The following is a 20,970-nucleotide window of genomic DNA, read 5'->3' on the forward strand; positions in this document are numbered from 1 at the left end:
GCAACAAAGTCTAACATCCAACAGATATTCAAGACAAAAAGGACAGAGAAAACGGAGTGGAAAGAATTTGAAAAATAGCACAAGAAGACTTTCTAGAACTCAAGGACACTAATTTTCCATACTAAAAGGGCCAACCAAGTATCCGTCATAATGAAAGAAAACAGACCAATGTTAAGATATAGCATCAGGAAATTTCAAAACACCATGGTAAAAATAATTTTCTGAATCTTTCAGAAAGAAAAAATAGATTATATGTAATGCCATCAAACTGCCCAATAGCAATCAAGATGCTAGAAGATAGTAAAGCAATATTTTCAAAATTCTGAAGGAAGGGCTGGGATGTAGCATAGTGATTCAGCATGTGTGAGGCCCTAGGTTAGATCCCTAGTACTGGAGGAAAAAAAAAAAGAAACAAAGAAATTAAAATAAACTTAAAAAATTAAGAAATTCTGAACAAAAAGTTATTCCAGTCTAACATTCTTATCCTACCCAACTATTAATTTGGTGGTAAACTAGAAAAATATATTTTTCAGACACAGACTAACTTCAAACATCTGTCTCATACACACTTTCTTAGACTACTACTAGAGGATGCACTTCAGCAAAACAGAGGAACAAAACAATAAAGGAAAGAGGGAACCCAGAAAAGAAGGGATACAGCACAGAATTATGAAGGGAAATTCCAGTATGACATCTTTGTACCCGGACTTGAGAATAACCAGGCCAGATTGGGAAGATGTGTGAAAGCGGTCTCCAGAAAAATAATGAAACTGACAGACTGCTGGATGTATTCAGGTGTTCTAAAATAACATTGCTAGGGGGCTGGGGCTGGGGCTCAGTGGTGGAGCGCTTGCCTCATACGTGTGAGGCACTGGGTTTGATCCTCAGCATCACATAAAAAATAAATAAATAAAAGAATAAATAAAGATACTGTTGTTCATCTACAACTAAAAATATATTTTTAAAAAATTGCTAGGGTATTGACAGATCTAGTAGGAAAGACAGGGAAAATAACAATGGTACAAAAAAAAGTAACAAACTGAACAAGAACTAAAAAACAATCAATAATCCTAGGTTAAAAAAAAAGTTATATAACAAATAAAAAGTAATCATAGTTGTTACTCTGCCCAATAATGAAAAAAAAAAATATATATATAGTGTCATAAAATACAGGTTACTGACCACAGATGTATGTGTGTGTATGTGCCCGCACGCACTGGGGATCAAACCCAGGGCCTTGTGCATGTTCAACAGACATTCAATCACTAAGCTACACCTGTAGCACCCAACTACTGATTTAAGCAAAACTGTAATATAAATACAGTAAGAAAATCAGGCAAAAGTAGGGATTTTGTTACAACAGAGCTAAACCTTTTATTCCCTATAAAAGGAATGCAATAAAAAATGTATATAACACATGAAATAGCAATGTAAGTTTTCACTCAGAAATATGGAAATAAATATTATCAAAAGTAAGCAGTAGCTTCAAAGAAACTGAACTAGGGGTGAGAGGAGAATGACAGAAGCCTTTTGCAACATTTTTTTTTTCAACTATGTTAATAGTGCTTCTTAGGTAGATTTTCAGGACGTCTTGATTATTTTTTTTTTCTCTTGGCTTATCTAAGTTTTCTATAATAATCTTTTATTAACTGTGTAATTTTTAAAAATATTAAGTGTTGCTTTGGAAAAAAAAAGTCATAGCATAAGCTATACAACCCTGCATAAATCGGGAACTGAGCTTTACACACTCTCCTTTAGGGCCTTACCTTTTATCGTGGTCAAAATGAAGAAAGCAATGAGGGTGTTGTTGATGGCGCAGGTAGACTTGGCAACACAAGACAAGATCGTGTAGGGATTTAAGAGATAGCTGGGGAAGAACACACATATTTAGTATTAGTAATCCTGGTCAATGGACCAGGGAGCCCTGGCTACCCTAGCCAGGAAGTTTAAGAGGCTTACTAAAAGCACACTGAAAGGAAGGCAACTTCTTAGAAATGAGTTCTCACAAGTAAAGAGAATCAAGTGAAGGCTGGCAGTCAATGAGTAAAGATAATGAGAATTATGCTATGTACTATGTGGAAAATGGTTAAATTTAATCATCACAAAGATCCTACAACCTAGCAATAACATTATTTTGGTTTGGCAGAAGAGGAAACTGAGATTCAGTGGTTAAGTAAATTGCCCAAGGTTTTACAAGTTAGTATATACATTCAAAATTAGGTCTTTCTGGCTTGAAAGCCCTTGAAAGCCGAAGTTCTTTCTAGTACTTGGCCTTCTTGGTAGTTAAGCAGTTCACACTGAGGCAGACTTCAAAGAGAGAGTAAGTATCCATTAAATTCAATGAGCCAGTTGCCATTTGACTTCACAGGACATCCTAACCTTCCACTGGGAGGGAGTTAAGCCAAAACATTCATTCTTTTTCTGAGGTGGGAAGGAAAGAACTGTGGAAATTAATCTGATGGATTATCTGTATGTATTTCTATCCTGCTTCTACAAAGGATTGCAGCAGCTAAAATGAAAACAGATAACCAAAATAGTAGTAAAATAAATATAGCAACAATCAAGACCAGGGGAAAAAATAAAAGGAGAAAACAAAGCAAAGGAAAGGGGTCTTCTAAAGCATTATAATAATCAGCTTCAAATCTAGCTCTGAATTTCCTGGCAGACAAAGTAAAAGTGAGGCCAGTTACATAATTCTGATTATCAGACAGGAAGAAACATACCACTGTCTTGGGGAAAGATTATAATTACTATTCACAAATAAAGACCTTAAATCCAATACCTCCCAGTACTATAAGATTAGCAGTTCTAAAGCCAAAGGCCTAGAAATTGTTGGGGTTTTTTTCCAGCAACTATAGATAGGCTTGTTACACAACCTTTAAAGAAATGACTGCTGTTATTACGAAAACTACCCCCAGGAGACAAGAGTCCATAAGGACTCATAATGTTGCTAAATCTCTGGTTCTACTAAAGAAGTTCCCAACAATATTTCTGAAATACACAGATGTGAACTGAAACTCCAAAATTGTTCAGTGGGAGGAAAATGAAATCATTTCTAAATAGCAAGTGATGTTCAAGAAGCAGCTACCAAGACACCTATCTGGAATAGCAAACAGGAAATTCACAGAGCAGAGTGTTGAGTACAATCTCCTCATAAGTCCCCTTCTAATTCTGAAGAGTTCAAAGGGCATGTTTTCCATGAAGAAACTTATCTGTTTTGTCTACTGTGTATTCCTAGAAACTAGCAATTATTAATATTCAATGACTATTAGTTGCTGGGTATGGTGGAACACACCTGTAATCTCAGTGACTCAGGAGACTGAGGCAGGAAGACCACAAGTTCCAGGACAGTCTCAGCAACTTAGTAAGACCCTGACTCCAAATTACAAATTAAAAGGGTTGGGGATATAGCTCAGTGGTAAAGCACCCCTGGGTTCAATCACCAGTACCAAAAAAAAAAAGACTGATTGAATAATAATTCACATTTGCCTATCTCAGGAATATAAATAGGAATAACTTGAAAGAATTAATATTACTGGCAGCACTCCTAGAGAATTCTTTCATAAAGCCTCAATAAGTTCCACTCTTCCATACTGGTAACACAGGATTTACTTCAGTTTTCTGAACTACAAATGGGGGACTAAATTGTACACAGGAGCTGCTTGAAACAACAACCACATAAAGAACAGCATTTTACTCAACCTATACATCACAATTAAAGAACTTTTTTTTCTTTAAGAAACACTGGTCATAAGTAAGCTGGAGCCCAGATCAGCACCAAATCAGAAAGCATTTGTGAAGGGTTTGATTGTGTATATCCCTGTGTGAGTCTTTGTCCCAAAAGAGACAGAATGGCTCTGTCTCTTTTGCTGGCCAGAACCCCAGTTGTGCAACAGAACTAAAGCAAATACTTGATGACTAAGACTGCAAATCTCCAAAAATACAACAAACAACATGGGAAAGTCTCATCAGATTTTCCTCGCATTCACTGGCACTGAGCCCTGATTTGTCAGGGAATACTTACAACAGGGCCACTTTCAAAGGGATATAACGCATTTCCATAGGGGTTCGGATGAGTTCAGCCACATCTGGGGCATACTGGTTCAGTTCTAAGAGGAGTTTCTGCTTTTTAAACTAGGAAAAAAAAAAAAAGGCAAAACATGAAACAAATGACTTCCCACTGCTTTTAGAGTGAAGACCAAAAAAGTCCTTGCCATGGTCTACAGAACCCTCCCTGGTCCGGCCCCACCTCTCCAGGCTCATTTCATACACATTCCCCCCACCTCCTAGCACCATGAATATGCCACCACTTTCTTGCCCTTAAGTCCTTGCATTTTACCTCTTCTCTTTTCCTATATAACTCCCACACAGCCTTTAGAGGTCAGTTAGATCATCACTTCCTCAGGGAAAAGGAAAAAAAAAAACCCTATTATACACATCCTTTCACAGCATTCTTCAAAGTTGTAACTATTTTGTTTATTTATGTAACTGACTAATGCTGGCTCTCTCCCTGGAGTACAAGTTCCATGAGGGTAGGGACCATGTTATTTTTTACCATATATGCCTAACAGCCGGTAACAGAGGGAGAACAATAAAGATCTGTTGAATGGCTGAATGAATGACTGAGTGGCAAAGCCAGTTCTCAGCCATTTTGAAGAGTTATCATCAGTGGTCTAAAAACTCAAAAATTTCATCAGCAAAGCAAAATATGTTTAAGCCAGGTAGAATGATCCCAAATGTCTAGGATCTTATGTTCTCTTCCTCATTTTCCTATTTCAAATTTTTTTACTTCCATAGAGGAGGTATGAAAGGGTCACGAAGAAAAGGAGGAGAGCTAAATGTGGCTGCAGCTAGTGAATTAAGATGGGGTGGGGGTGGAAAGCTCTTGCCTTCCTCTGACATGTTACAACAAGTTCATGGGTGTGTTCCAGAATGAAAAAAATGCCTTACAAGCAAACACAGGTCAGAATATAAACGAAAAAAATCTCTGAACCCCAGATGGGTAGTCCTGATGATTTAATGATCAGGGAATCTTTAGACAGTAAAACTAATGCTGCAACCTATTGGAGAATTGCAGAGGAGCAAGCACTTAACTATCTGTGTGTGCATGGTTAAAGATTTAATGATGAAATAACCATATCACAATAGACTATATAGTGCATGGTACCAATTACATAAAGTTAAAAGCCTGCAAAATAATACCATATATTATTCAGGGACGTTTACACAAGTTGTAAAAGTTAAGGCTGTGTGTGGGATTGACACTAGGTTCAATACAATGATTACTGGTGGGAGGGAGAATAAGGAGATGAAGAAAGGAAAGGTAACTGCAAGTCTAATATTTTTTAAGCTGAAAATAAGTTCACAAGTATATGTAGTCCTCATTTTTACCTATCTTAGTTATTTTGGAATTTTAAAAAATATTTTAAAAATTTAGAAGGAAATCTTTCAATTCTAAAGAAAATCAAGAGGTCACCACAGAATTACAGGTACCCCTATATTTCTTGCACAGGTTTAGGTAAAATCTTAATCAGAAAACCTAAAAAAAAAAAAAAAAAACTCCAAAAAACTCCCTTTGATCATCTCTCTATTCTCACTGTGGCAAGAGTTCAAGTAGTGGGGATAATCATCAATAAGACGTATGGTTCCCACTCCTCAGTTTATACCCAAAGAACTTAAAATTAGCATACTACAGTAACGCAGCCACATCAATATTTACAGCAACTCAATTCATAATAGCTTGATTGTGGAACCAACCTAGATGCCTTTCAACAGATGAATGGATAAAGAAACTGTGGCATATATACACAATGGAATATTATTCAGCCATAAAGAAAAATAATATGGCATATGCAGATAAATGGATGGAATTGGAGAATATCATGCTAAGTGAAATAAGCCAAGCCCAAAAACCAAAGGCCAAATGTTTTCCCTGATAAGTGGATGATTATACATAATGGGGGTAGATAAGAATGGAGGAACTTCAGATTACATAGAGGGAAATGAGAGGGAGGAGGGGGTGGAGGTATGAAAGATGGTGGAATGAGACAGACATCATTACCCTATGTACATGTATGATTACAGGAATGGTATGAATGTACATCGTGCACAACCATAAAAACGAAAAGTTGTTCCCCATTTGTGTACAATGAATCAAAATGCAGTCTGTAAAAAAATAAATAAATAAATTTTTTAAAAATATACAACCTCTAATCACTTTAAAGAGATGCCTGTAGTTCTCTAAAATGAACTCTGTTCTAAATAGGAAGCACCATCTCAGCAAAGGACAGACGAACCTTGTTTTTGTCATGTGAGGTAGATACAACTATACTAAAGATGTAATGGTCACCATCAATTGGCATTCATCTTCCACAGGCTAACAAACAGTTGGAAATAAAGTCTTCTCCCAGCATCACAGTGACATTACCAACTCTAATCAAGTTTCATTAAAACACATTTCAGTTTTACATTTGGTTGAAAAGATCTGGCCAGGTGCAGTGGTGCACACCTATAATCCAAGTGGCTCGGGAGGCTGAGGCAGGAGGATCACAAATTCATAGCCAGCCTCAGCAACTTATCGAGGCCCTAAGCAACTTGGAAAGCTCCTGTCTCCAGAAAAAAAAAAAAAAGTGGAGGGGGGGGCTGGGGATGTAGATCAGTGGTTAAGTACCCTGGTTCTATCCCCAGTAACAACAATAACAACAAATCAATATATGATCTGGCTAATTGTGCTTTTAAATGAAAGCTACCACTGGGCATGGTGGTAATGACTAATCCCTATGACTCCAGAAGCTGAGGCATGAGGATGCAAGTTCGAGGCCAGCCTCAACAACTTTATCTCAAAATAAGAAGTTAAAAAAAGGCTGGGGCAGCTAGGGTCGTGGCTCAGTGGCAGAGCACTCGCCTAGCATGTGTGAAGCACTGGTTTCAAGTCTCAGCACCACATATAAATAAACGAATAAAATAAAGGTCTATCAACAACTAAAAAAAATTAAAAAAAAAAAAAAAAAAAAAAAAGGCTGGGGATGTAGCTCAGTGGAAAAGCTCCCCTGGGTTCAATTCCCAGTACCAAAAAATAAACAAAACAAAACAAAACAAAAAGTAAACTACCAACTCTTTCTTAGGTAATCTACATATATGTCACATGTATAGCTCATATAAATACACATAAATGCACACACACATACACATGAGATTTATTGATTTCCTTAGTGATTATACTGAAAATTTTCAAACCAGAGAAAAATTGAAAGAATAATTCAATAAACACCTAAATCCACCAGTTAACATTTTGCCACATTTCTTTTATCTCTACACATACACACAAGCAAAAGTTTTTTTTTTCCTACCAAACCATTTGAAAGTAAGTTACAGATAACATGCCACTTGATCTCCATTTTAGCATATATAACTTCAAATAAAGGTAGGAGTGTACATACATAACCTATCTTGGAGAAGAAAACAGCCATTGCTAATTTATCTCTGAATTCCTCAGCTTATGAAAACTTCATGCCCAGTTATTTCATCTGTAGTCCTCAAGAGAATACTGTTACCACATTACAGCTCAGCATATAGAATTTTTAAGTTATGCTCCATTAGTCTTAGTGATACTAAGCCTCTAAAATGTAGTTCTTAATCCTTTAGCGGAAGTAAAAAACTGAGCACCAATAACAGCTACAGACAGAAAAAATGACACATGCTCATACACATGCTATTTTTCATACTATTTCAAGGGTTTTATAGACCTAGTAAGCCTATAAATGGAATAAATTAAAAACCCTCATTCTAGATATTTTAAAATCTGAGGTCTAAAATTCTAGAATTTATCAGCTTCCTCTGTTACTGATGACCATGCGATAGAAAGGCAAACTACTATTTCTGGTTCTATTACTTGGTAATAGAAGTGAAAATGAACCACAAGCAGGCAATGTCAATGAAATGCAGCCTTATCTCACCAGCCTAAAGCCTCTCAGTGGCTCCCAGCCTATCAAGGAAGGCTGTAGCCCACTTTTTAAAACTATGTAACTACATGGATAGTACACATGGTTAACCTGTTAACTCACTCAGAACCCAGGAAAAGGAAAATGGTTCCACTGGCTATTAGAAAAGGATTAAGACTAAAGTTTACATCAATACTTTCAAGAGGCATTTAATACATGCTAAATTTTCGATTAAGATTACTCTTTGGGCTGGCACAATGGCACATGCCTATAATCCCAGTGGCTCAGGAAGGTGAAGCAGGTGAATGGCAAGTTCAAAGTCAGCCTCAGCAAAATCGAGGTGCTAAGCAACTCAGTGAGATACTGTCTAAAATTAAAAAAATACAAAATAGGGCTGGGGATGTGGCTCTGTGATTGAGTACCCCGAGTTCAATACCCGGTACCAAAAAATAAAAAGATTACTCTTTGGGCCTAGTTGTGGTAGCACACACCTGTAATCTCAGTCACTCAGGAGGCTGAGGCAGGAGCAATCCAAGTTTGAAGTCAGCCTCAGCAACTAAGCAAGGTCCTAAGCAACTTAGTGAGACCCTGTCTCCAAAAAAAAAAAAAAAAAAAAAAAAAAGGGCTAAGGATTTGGCTCAGTGATTAGGTGCCCCTGGGTTCAATCTCTAGTAAAAAAAAAAAAAAGACTACTTTGCTACCCTTTGGGGGCTGGTGGTATGTGTGGTTCAGTGGTAAAGCACTTACATAGCATTCTTAAGGCCCTGGGTTCTATTCCCAACACCACCAAAAAAAAAAAAAAGAGAGAGAGAGAATCAACCAACACCAGGAATCCAATTTTACCTCAATAGACTTAACAGTGAGTTAAAAGCAGTATTCACTTTCCTTTGAAAAGAAAAACTGGTGAAAAGAATGGAAGATTTTTTAGGGTTCTCACTAATATAACTATCATACAACTCTGTTCTGAAAATCTCAACTTGCACAGGTGTATATGGATAATAATAAGCTACATAGATTTAAGCTAACTTTTCTGGATCTATCAGTACAACACTTTTGTGGTTTGGGTTTGCTATCCCAAGTATAGCTGAACCAACCAGAAGCTTCACTCCTACTTCTTAGCTTTTAAAAGGTACAGGACCTTTTCTTGGAGCTAGAAAATTCAAGACTATTATTCTTCTTAATAACAAAGACCAGCAGGTTACTAAATTCCACCAGTTTTTCCCATCCACTAATTACTTACCACAACTTTATTGAAGTCCTGGATTGCAAAATACAGGGCAACAGCTGTGAGTGCATCAGTTATCTGTCAAGAGAAAAGTAAAAGGAAATAGAGAACTCAGTTAATGCAGCGATAATGGAATGCTGCCAGGCCCTAGAGTTCTGGAGGATAGAGTCAGGCAGGATGTCAATCCTCATTCTGACTACTAAAAGGTAAGACTCAGGGAGGTCTAACTGGAAAATCTTGAAGATTAGGACTCATCTAAGCCCACTTTCATCTTGTGTACCACATCTGTCCTAAAAGTGTAAGTTACTTAAGTTTTCTACGAAATGGGAATAATACCACTGCTTTGCAAGCTTCATGTAAGTGCCTAGTACAAAAATAAAGGTCCTCAATAAATAGCAGCCAATATAATTATTAAAGACCTCAGCAGACTTCTTAGGTTATTTCCCTTTTTTTTTTTTTCTTGGTACTGGGGATCAAACCCAGGGCCTCACACATGCCAGGCTTGCTCTACCACTGAAACTCTTCCCTAGCTCCCTAGGAATTTCTTGACCCAGATTTTTCAACCATAAACTAGACAAATGTTTCAAACTGTTATGCTCTCATAAACAGTCCTGTCATTTCAATATTCAAGATTCTTGCCTCCTAAAAGTCCCATTAGATCTACATCCTCTTCACAGAATCTCTAGGCAAAACAGTTAGGAAACTTAGGATGCCCTCTATACTGGCACAATTAAAGCACACAGAATCTTGGAGCTAGAAAATTCAAGACTACATAATCCAGAAACCAAGTTCTAAAGAATTAGGAATTGGAACACGTCGGAAGTCGGAGACTATTCCTCACATCACAATTCTGCCACAGTTCAATGATTTCGAACTAAAGATATAAAATTTTACTTTTATTTTCTGAGAACCTCCCAAGCTTATAAGGCAGATTTTTCCTTAAAAACAACAGACAGCAAAATTTAAAATTAAAAAAATATATATATATTGATTTTGTCTGAAAGATTACTTACCATAAATACCAATTCAGCATAATCAATTAGGAAATGAAAGAGGTATATTATTAATGGAGTCTGCAGGAGAAAAACAAACATGCAAAAAAATTAAGTTAAACCCTACTATGAATTAACAGTTTCCTGAGTTGGGGGAAAAACTTTCCATCAGCAAAAATATGTTTATCTGTTTCCTTCTTGGAATAGTGTTCTATACTACTTGGCTGATGTACAGATAAGAGCAAATAATTTAGTACCCTGGACCATTTTGGGCCACTGGAACTAACAATATAACAAAGCTATTCATGATATTTTAGTTTTTATTATTTAAGGCAATAAATTTTCTTCTGATTATAGCTTTAGCTATATCACACAAGCGTTTTTATTTTTTATTTTTTTGTAGTTGTAGTTGGACAGAATGCCATTATTTTATTTATATTTATGTGGTGCTGAGGATCAAACCCAGTGTCTCACACATGCTAGACAAGCACTCTGCCACTGAGCTACAACCCCAGCCCATAAGTTTTGGTAAGTTGTTTGTTTTTCAATATTATTCAGTTGAAAATATATTCTAATTTCTACTGACATTTCTTGAGACTACTTTAAAATATACAGGCTGGAGATGTAGGTCAATGGTACAGCATGTGCCTATCCTGTGTGATGCCCAGGGTTCAATTTCAAACACAAAAAAAAAAAAAAAAAAAAAAAGTACAATGTTCAGTCTCCAAATATTTGTAAGTTTTCTACACATAAGTCTATATATGTGTGTATAAGTGTATGTGTGTATATATTTATGTATATATTTATATATATATTTATAAATACCATATGTATATGTGTGTGTATGTGCGTGTGTATATGTATATATATATACACACACATATATATATGTATATGTATATATATATACACACACACATATATATATATACACACACATATATATATGTGTATATATATATACACACACACACATACACACACAAACTTTGCGGGGACATTGATTGAACCCAGGGCCTAGTCTAAGGTGATGGAGGATGGCTTTTGGAGGAATTAAAGTCTAAGTTAATATCTAAATAGAGCCAACCACAAAAAAAAAGGAAGAGTGGCCCTTTATAGAGAGACAACAGCATGAGCAAAGACTATTAGGTAGTAGAGAACATGACATAGTATCATATTCTGTAACATATGAATGTAGGTTAGAACTATTTCAGGGAGGCCAGTGGCAGTGGATATGTTAGAATTATCTCAGGGAGGCCAGCACCATGGTGCATGACTATAATTCTGATAAAGGGCTAGGGATGTGGGTCAGTGGTTAAGTGCCCTAGGTTCAATACCTGCTACCAAAAAAAGGAAAAAAGAAATGACCAATAAAGAATAGAAAAGGAAATACTGGGGAATGATATTGGCCAAAATATATTGTTATATTGTGTGCATGTATAAATATGTAGTAACAAATCCCACCATTATTTACAACTATAATATGCCAATTTAAGAAAAACATGGACAGGGCTGGGGTTAAGGCTCAGTGGCAGAGCACTTGCCTAGCACATGTGAGGCACTGGTTCGATTCTCAGCACCACATACAAATAAATAAAAGGTCCATTACCAACTTTAAAAAAAATGGACAAAAAAAAAAAAAAATAGAAAAAATACTGGGAAAAATGTGGTCAATGTGGTAAGGAGGGTCTAGATTGTTTTGTATGCTCCTTGAAGGTATTTGGATTTTATCCTGAGGTCAATGATTGAGTATTTAAAGGAGCTGAGCTAAACAATGAGAAAATCAGATTCACATTTTAGAAAAATGGCCCTGAAAGCATATTAAAGAATAAATGAAGCTGGGCTCAGTGGTATATGAATATATAATCTCAAGCTACTCCAGAGGCTGAGGCAAGAGGATTGCCAAGTTTGAGGTCAGCCTCAGAAACTTAACAAGACCCTGTCTCAAAACAGAAAAATAAATAGGGGCTAGGGATACAGTTGAGCAGAGGCCATCAGTCCAATACCCAATACTGTGCCAAAAAAAAAAAAAAAAAAAAAGAGTAAATGAGCAAGACTGAACTGAGATAGACTTGTCAGGAAGCTGTTGGAATAACCCAAGCAAGAAATTATGGTGACCTAATTAAGAGTGTTTTTACTAATTTTAAGAACTAATTTTATAGGTTAAATAAGCTTTGGTGGGCTTTTTAAGAAACTAACATTGCCCTAAGTTTTCATAGGAAAGCATGTTTCAAAGAACCAATTTACATGCCACTCTGCATACCACCTATTCATGGTTACAATTTATTTGCCATTAAAAAGTTACTTCCACAGAAGTCTTACCTGTTTCTCCAAGTTACAATCTTAATCTGGATCATTCCTATAGTAACTGTGAAACTACCTTCTTATCCAGAGGACATCTAAAAAAGGGTTGTTTCCAAATAGGATTTTCAAAAATAGATCCTTTTAAATGTTTATACAAAACAGAGGTTAGGCTTTGGTTTCTATGACTGTAAACCACTCTTAATACCCCAAAAAGACAGTAAGAACACTTACTTCATGAAATATTGCTCCAGAATACGGAGATACTCCCAAGTCTAACAGTGAAAGGCCTTCAACCACTGAAAAGCAAGATATTCACATTACTCAGACTTCAGAGAGCAGATAATCATAAACTGAAATGTTAGATATTACCATGACCAAGAAGGGCCTCAGAATTTATCTAATCCCTTTTACCTCATCCCCAGAAAGTGGCTGCAAATTTTTAGTTGAACATTTCTGAATGAGGAACTCTCTCTCATACAGAGCATCCCTTTCCACTGTGGGACAGTACTCATTAGGAGAAAGTTTTTGTTTGTTTGTTACTGGGGATTGAACCCCAGGGGTGCTCTACCACTAAGCCACATTCCTAGTTCTTTTTATTTTTTTGAGATAGGGTCTTTCTAAATTGCTTAGGTCCTTGCTAAATTGCTGAGGCTGACCTTCAATTTACAATCCTCTTGCCAAAGCTCCCAAATTGCTAGGATTATAGTTATGTGCCACTGCACCTAGTCTAGGAGAAAGTTTTATGTTAAACTATAAACTTCCTTCTACTTCTTTGTAGCTTCTACCCACTCTAAAAATTGTTCATTTATGTATGTTCTGCCCCATTCCCCAAAATATGACAAATCAGAAGCCTGTGAGAAATGTCCACAGTGTGGGGAAATGAGCAGTCATTCTCATATTCTGCTTGACTGGGTGACATTTGTACTAGCTTTTCTGCAGGGCAATATGTACTTTTTAGGTATCTGCCTTTAGATTCTAAGATGATAGTTCTTTTTTTCTTTTTTTTTGTTAGTTGTAGATGGACACAATACCTTTATTTTATTTATGTGGTGCTAAGGATCAAACCCAGTGCTTCACACATGTGAGGAAAGCACTCTACCACTGAGCTACAACCCCAGCCCAGATAATAGTTCTTAAGACAGTTTAACCTAAGGAAATAATTGGACAAGTCCCCAAAGAGGTATGTTCGAGGGATGGGGAGCGGGTGGGGGGAAAGGAAAGATAATAGAACGAGATGGACATCATTACCCTATGTACATGTATGATAACGCAAACGGTGTGACTCTGCTTCATGTACAACCAGAGAAATGACAATTGTACCCCATTTGTGTACAATGAATCAAAATAAAAAAATTAAAAATAATGTGATCTGTAGCATGAAAATATTGATTGCCAGTACCAAGGAGAATCTGAGGAGTGTTTGAATGAGACAGAAAAAAAAAAACTTGTGAAGTAAATAAATACCTGTATTTATGAATTACAATGAAACAATCCCTTTCTTAGCAATTTTATCTCTCAACTCCCTGTGTTCTCTGTTGGCATGAAAGGTATTACTTTACAGTAGAGCTCTTTTCTGCAAAGGGCCAAACAGTAAATACTGTAGACTTTGTGGGCCATACTGCCTCTGTTGTAACTACACAGCTCTGCCATATGGTTTTAAAGTTGCCACAGACATACAGAAATGGGTTTGAATATGTTTCAATAAAACTTTGAGCATGTTCCAATAAACTTGATGAACACTGAAGAAAGAAAAAAAGAGGTGCTCAGTACAGTGCTCAGAGTACTGAAAAATTGGAAATAATCCCAGTGTCCATCAATGGAAATTTATTTAAATACACTGATATATATTTGATGGGATACTTTAGAGTTAAAAATTACAGTTATAAATACTTGAATAAATAAATAAGTGAAATAGAAAGGAAAGCTATCGTTATAGAGAATTCTAAGCATCAAGTGTAGAAGGAAAGACAGAAAAGAAAAATCACTATTTGAACTACTGAAATAATTGTGAAAGGCAGTAACTGTCATTGGTGGATACTAAAATAAGTAGGTAAGCCAGGCATGGCGTCACACGCCTGTAATCCCAGCAACTCGGGAGGCTGAGGCAGGGGGATTGTGAGTTAAAAGCTAGCTTCAGCAATGGCAAGGCATTAAGCAACTCAGTGAGACCCTGTCTCTAAATAAAATTCAAAATAGGGCTGGGGATGTGGCTCAGTGGTTGAGTGTCCCTAAGTTCAATCCCCAGTACCCCCCCAAAAATTAAAATTAAAAACAGAATAAAATTAGGTGAAAAACAGTATATGCAAAGGGGAAAATAATTTCACTTAGATAGACCTGACATTCACTAACATGTGACCAAAATTAACATCATTAATAACATGTCAACCATATTAACACCAAGTACTTCCTGATACGATTAACTGAGATGCAGATAAGAACATTTCTGTGGCCTTCATGCCAAAAATGTGATACCCTTGTCAAAAAAGCATAACCTCAATCTCATCGTGAGAAAACATCAAAGAAATCCAAATTAAGAGAAAAAAATAACTAATCAATACTCCTAAAAATTTAAGTCTGAGGGTTAAATTTAAGTCTGGGGTTGTGGCTCAGTGATACAGCACTTGCCTAGCATGTGTAAGGCACTGGGTTCGATTCTCAGCACCACATGTAAATAAATGAATAAAAAAAGGTCTATCGACTTCTAAAAAAAAAAATTAAGTCTGAGCAGGTGTCCCACGCTGGAATAGAGTAAGAAAAAACAACTAAATGCAAAGTGAGATCACAGATTGGATATTAGCAGAAAAAGGACATTCATAGGAAAGTGGGAACTTTCTAATAAGAACTTTTTAATAGTACTGAATCATTGTTAATCTGGTGTGGGCACTGTACTATGGTAATATAGGATGTTAACATCAGAATTGGTTGAAGGATAAACAGGAAGTCTATGTACTTTTTTTTAGTTACAAATGGACACAATACCTTTATTTTATTTATTTATTTTTATGTGTTGCTGAGGATTGAACCCAGTGCTTCATATGTGCTAGGCAAAGACTCTATCACTGAGCTACAACCCAGCCCTATATGTGCTATTTCTTCAAAGTTCTGAAAATCTAAAATGACTTCAAAATTGAGTTAAAATTAAAAAACAAAGTACACATCTATATTTACTGAAAGAGAGCTGTCCATGAAATAGTCTTAAATGAAAAGCAGATCATAAGATAGCATGTAAAATATAATACAATTTTATTTTAAATTTGTATAAGCACTCATTAATTATTTGAGAATGAATATGCATGCAATAAGAAATGCCTGGAAAAGTAAACATTAAAATGTTAACAATAACCATATTTGGGTAATAAGATTATAGAAAATGTTTCCTTTATCCTTTCTTAATTTTTCTGACTCTTTAGTAATGAGCATGAAGTATTTTGTAATTATTAAAAAGAAACAAGAAAAATCATTTTTAAAAGCAAATAGGGGACAGGACTGGGGTTGTGGCTCAGAGGTAGTGAAAGAATGGACATTTTTTTAAGGTGTCTGTTTTCTCTCAACTCCCTAAGGTCTCCCTCCCAGTAATGGGAACAAAGCCCTTAAAGCTGTTCCAGGAAACAGCCCCAAACAGGGAGTAAAAGGGTAAATTGAGCCAGATAGCCAGATAGTGCTCAAACAGTAGGATTACCAGAAACTATTGACCAGAATCTACGCCCTGTTGTAAAACATTGTGAAACATGTTGTATGTTATCAGCAAACCCAGACCCCCTTTGAAATTTCCCGGCAGCTTTGTCCCCCTTTTCCCTTTCATGTGCGACCCCTCCCGATGTGTGGTTTCTGCCTAGATAAACCTACAAGATTTTCTGCTAGGGACTCGACTCCTGGACTCCTGCGTGAGTCATGAGTCGGGTCCCAGCGCGCTGGAATAAAAGCCTCTTGCGGTTTGCATCAAGTGACGCCTCCTGCGGTTGATTGGGGTTGCCGTCGATCCATGGGACAGAGTTGGGGTTTCCTTTTTGGGGGCTTTACATTTGGGGGCTCGCCCGGGATAAGACGGCCCCCCCCTCATCCGCGGAGTCGACCTTAGAGGTAAGAAGGGGTACCCCGAAGTTGTCTGTCTTTGTCTTGTGTTTGTTAGTTGGTCTGGTTCTGTGAGCGCGCTTTCAGTTTCGGTGGCAACCGTTCGGTGACTTGTGAGAGTGGCCGAACAGTGGTCGGTAGACGTGCCTGGGGGGCCACAGGTTGCAGCCCTAGGGGACGCCCTAAGGGTGGAGGAGAGCCAGGGACGCCTGGTAGTCTCCGTCGGTAAGTCAGTAAGGGCACTGATCGGGTTCAATTGGTGGATCAGAGATTGGCGCCCGTCTGGTTCTGGTTCTGTTGTGTGTTTGTGGCGGACAAGGTGGAGGAAGGGTTGGAACAACTGCAGGGTTCTCAGCCCGGCTACTCTCGGGTGGACCCCAAAGGTTCCTTCTCTGGACTCCCCCTCCCAACAGCTCTGAAGGGTAACTTAGCAAAGTAGCTTCAGTCTCAAAAGTAATGAAAAATAAGGTCTCATAATTTTCTTTAACATCCAACCTGTCCTGATGAGATGGCTAAAATGCCTTAGACACAAAGTTTCTGTTAAAACTTGTTAGATCCTTCCAGATCTCAGTCAAGGCTTACACTGAAATATAAATAAAAGAAGCCTAAAGGCTCAGTAGGAGACCGGTCTCAAACCCAGGGAAAGAAAAGGTAAAAAGAGTCTTTAAAACTCCAGCACGGGCTGGGGAGATAGCTCAGTTGGTAGAGTGCTTGCCTTGCAAGCATCAAGGCCCTGAGTTCGATCCCCAGCACCGCAAAAAAAAAAAAAAAAAAAAAAAAACACTCCAGCAAAGTAAATGCTATATTTTTAATTATATGTTTTTTTGAACTCATGATTTTTTGATCAGTTCTATTTTTATTCAACTAGAGTTTTTGAACATCTGTTACATTGCACCTATAAAGTTACAAGGCCTTGATTTTGTGTTATTGTATGTTGTGCTGTCTGATGTCATGTTTTGTCTGTATCAAAACTGAGCGCTCCTAAAATTAAAATTTAAAAATGGATCCAGATACTTTTAATTCACGTGATTTAAAAAGGTTCAAATTGGGTAAACTAATAAAAGCAAAATGTCTTTGAAAATAACTCACAAGTCTCTAGGTGGTCAAGCTAATAAAATATTGATGTTAATAAAGTGTCTAATATCAATTGTTTCTAGGACTTCAACAGGAAAGAGACAGCAAATACTGTACAGGACACTTGTCTGATATCTTGGTTTTTACAGAATAAGTGAATTAGAGTTAACATGTATGGGATTACTCTAATGTGTTTGTAGAGACATCTGATTAATTTACAAAGTTAAAATGCTAATTGTTAAATAACATTGAGTACTTTTAACTCCTTAAATTCCATGGGGTATCATACTTAAACATTATTGGTGTTTTCATAGGATGGCAAATAAAAGGGTTTAAACTTGCTTTGTGTCATCACTAAACTAAAAACAAGGTTACTAAGAGTTATGTCCTAACAAGTGCAATTCTATATACAAAGGGTCCCAAAAGTTTCAACTGTTTCAATTAGAGTATTATAAACAACAGAATATTTAATCTTATTAAAATAGAGTAATTTATCTAAATTCAGAAATTTCATAAGAGTTGTTTCAGAATGTAAACAAAAAGGTGTCGACAGAAAGGAAAAAAGAAAATAAAAGGTTCTGGGTATGGAAATATATTTAGTAAAAGGGAAAAGGAAATGTTTCTGGGTAAGAAAGTGCTTGTGTGATGAAATACATGAGGGTCTAAGTAAGTGCTAAGGAAGTCTGTGTAAGTAAAGGGCAAGTTTCAACAAGTTTGTGTGTAACTAAGTTGGTTATATGTATGTGAGACAGCTAAAAATATTTAAGGTTTTTCCTAAAGTGAAATACTAACGTTCTGATATAAACCAAAGTTTAATCTATATGGTAAAATGACAAGGATTTCTTAGAAACACTAATTTACTCTTAACTTTGTCTATTAAGTTTTATTCTTTGGAACAATTAGTCTTAAAAATTAGGGGTTTATACAATTATGGTTAAACAACTGTTAGATTATTGTACTATGTTACAGAGTCTACATTTTTCTTTAAAAACTAAATTTGGTAAGATAAAAGTGTCAAGGTAATTGTGAAATGGTCACTAGTTGTATATTAAATGTGTTCATATTTTTCAGGTACACAAGTTTTTAAAGTAGGGAATTTATCAAGCTCTGCTATTCTCCAGATTAAACTTGTCTGTAATGGTAATCTTAAACTTATAAAGAGTAAATTTTATTGGGGATTTATTTCTATCATTTAATGTTTTATTATAGGACCTGTTATCAATAGGGTGTATGTAAAATTTGTTACTTTTTACACTGAGATAAAAAATTTCAAATATAAATGTATTTATAAATGTTAGAGCCTGACTTGTTTAAAGGTTCATATTGTAAACATGAAAACATTTTGCCACTTTATCACACAAAAGGAAAGTTAAAAGCTCTCTCAGGCCTTCTTTAATTCATGTTTTAGATATAATGTTAAATTGTTTTAACTAGTGTTCATATAGACTCAGGAAACAATATATGTAAACTTCTTAAAATGACATTTAAGAAAGAAGCAAAGATCAACATCAGAATTAGAACACTTAAGATTTGTAAAGAGCCACACCTTACCTGAGATAAGGCTCTGCCTCCCACCTCACTGTGTGTAGAATGGCTCCAAAATAAGCCAGACTTCAGCTTATTTAAAGTTATAGTCAAAAGATTGGTTCTTGTTGTAAAAGTAGTGTGATCTCAAATAGGGGATATAATGTGGTTCTCAGTCAAAATTCAAGATAGCTATTATACAAACAAAATATATTTTTACTCTTGCTAATTTCATTTAGTAAAACTGTTGCCTGTTAATGTTTTACAGAAGTAGCTGCTTCAAGAACACACAACCTAGGTAATTTGTGATAATAAGCCATCACCTATAGAACAGATAGTGGTGACTTCCAGTACTAATGCAGACTCCAGTTAGATAAAAGGGTAAATAACTGTAAAGTTATGGACATTAAAGTTAAAGCCCAGTGCTCTTACTTTATGACTGGTGAGACTGGCTTGCTGGATAATTAAGATCAAACTTAGAGATTGGAGTTAAATACAGAGGTCAAGAAAAGTCCATATTTGGGTCTTGCCCTCAACGTCAGCCTAAACCCAGGGAATAAGAGAACTTCTCAAAGGAGCGTTGCAACTCTGGGTCACACAACCTCCTGATCAAGGAGACTGTTGAGACTAGAGGATGAAAAATCACCCAGTACATCTGCTGCAGAGGAGGGTCATGGAAAAAGGGAAACAAACATCCCTTGATGCTTCTAAAGGAAGTCACCTCATCAAGAGACCCTGCCTAATCAAAGTCACTGGTGGAGCTAAGGAGCCGCTCTTAAGTTCTGTACGAGTGACCCCTGTGGGAACTCAGCTGACTCTAACAAGACAGGAACCAGGTCAATTTGACCAGCTTGATCTTAGATACCCAGCAAAAGTTAAAACCAAAATATAGCCATTCTTGGGCATTTAAAGGAAATAATAGATAAATGTAACTTAAGATGTACACTTGTACTAGCCCACTGGAATAAAGACTGGAAGCTACAAATGAAAAAAAGATTCTTCAGCAAATGTGCCTGATAACTATCAAGAGAAACTGCCAGAGTCAGAAGTTTTTAGTCAGTTTAAGGCCTGCAGACCTTCCTAAGCTACACAGGTAGACTTAATCTATGTTTGCTAGTATGATTATCTATTCCTAAGTAACAGAAGTATAGAGATCTCTATTAAACACAGGTTATACCAATAAAGGGATATTTTACAAAATCAGATGACATTAAGTAGCTTAACTATATTTTCTGGGGACATCTATGACATTAAGAGTTAAATGTTGTGTTTACATTCCTGATAACCTGGACAATGTTCAAGTCCCCAAATAAAGGCCTTGTCCTCTCCAGCCTTTGCTAGGCCTAGTTATGGGAACAATTTCTCAGTTCTTCCACCTCCTGGTGAGAGATTAACTTCTGTCATTTTCATGATACTCAGTGGCATGTTTCAGATGCTGCAACATTTACTTTGTACTAATCTCATTTCAGTACTCATGTCTTTTTGTTCTTCTATCATAGAAGCACCCACCCCCAGATGACTTTACAACCTGCTCTTCCCCAACCAGGCTTCTTCATGGGACCCCTCGATTGACCCGATTTTTTAAAAAAAGAAGGAACTCCAAACTGCTTGCCCCTCGCTGCCCCCATTCAGCTTCAAAGCAGCCAGAACGACCGATGCCCATTTTCATTTCCTTAACAAGCAGTTAGGGGTTCCTACAGCTAAAGGGGGGAATGAAGCCAGAATTAAGGACAGGTAGTTAGTGTAGAAATAGGGAATCGGGTCAATTGAGGAAATGAAGCCATAAAGTCATCTGCCTCTGCAAGTTGGAGACTGCCCCTGGAAGAATGGAATGTCAAGG

At 36.7% G+C, this 20,970-nt stretch overlaps 1 protein-coding gene across 4 annotated transcripts in view; it reads right to left on the bottom strand.

The window, feature by feature from the left end:
* The window catches only part of PIGU (phosphatidylinositol glycan anchor biosynthesis class U), an 88,843-nt gene that overhangs the window by 60,443 nt on the left and 7,430 nt on the right, over nucleotides 1-20,970 (bottom strand). For 3 of the 4 annotated variants that reach the window (XM_079128298.1, XM_079128301.1, XM_079128300.1), the window contains exons 2-6: nucleotides 12,693-12,757; nucleotides 10,179-10,238; nucleotides 9,181-9,243; nucleotides 4,025-4,134; nucleotides 1,767-1,867 (exon numbers count right to left, since the gene is read on the bottom strand). In XM_079128298.1, the coding sequence (XP_078984424.1) occupies nucleotides 1,767-1,867; nucleotides 4,025-4,134; nucleotides 9,181-9,243; nucleotides 10,179-10,238; nucleotides 12,693-12,757 (399 nt within the window). The remainder of the gene's footprint in view (nucleotides 1-1,766; nucleotides 1,868-4,024; nucleotides 4,135-9,180; nucleotides 9,244-10,178; nucleotides 10,239-12,692; nucleotides 12,758-20,970) is intronic. The other variant, XM_079128299.1, reaches the window with a different exon arrangement.

The sequence above is a fragment of the Sciurus vulgaris genome, assembly GCF_902686455.1.
Source record: "Sciurus vulgaris genome assembly, chromosome: 2".
Classification (NCBI taxonomy): Eukaryota; Metazoa; Chordata; class Mammalia; order Rodentia; family Sciuridae; genus Sciurus; species Sciurus vulgaris.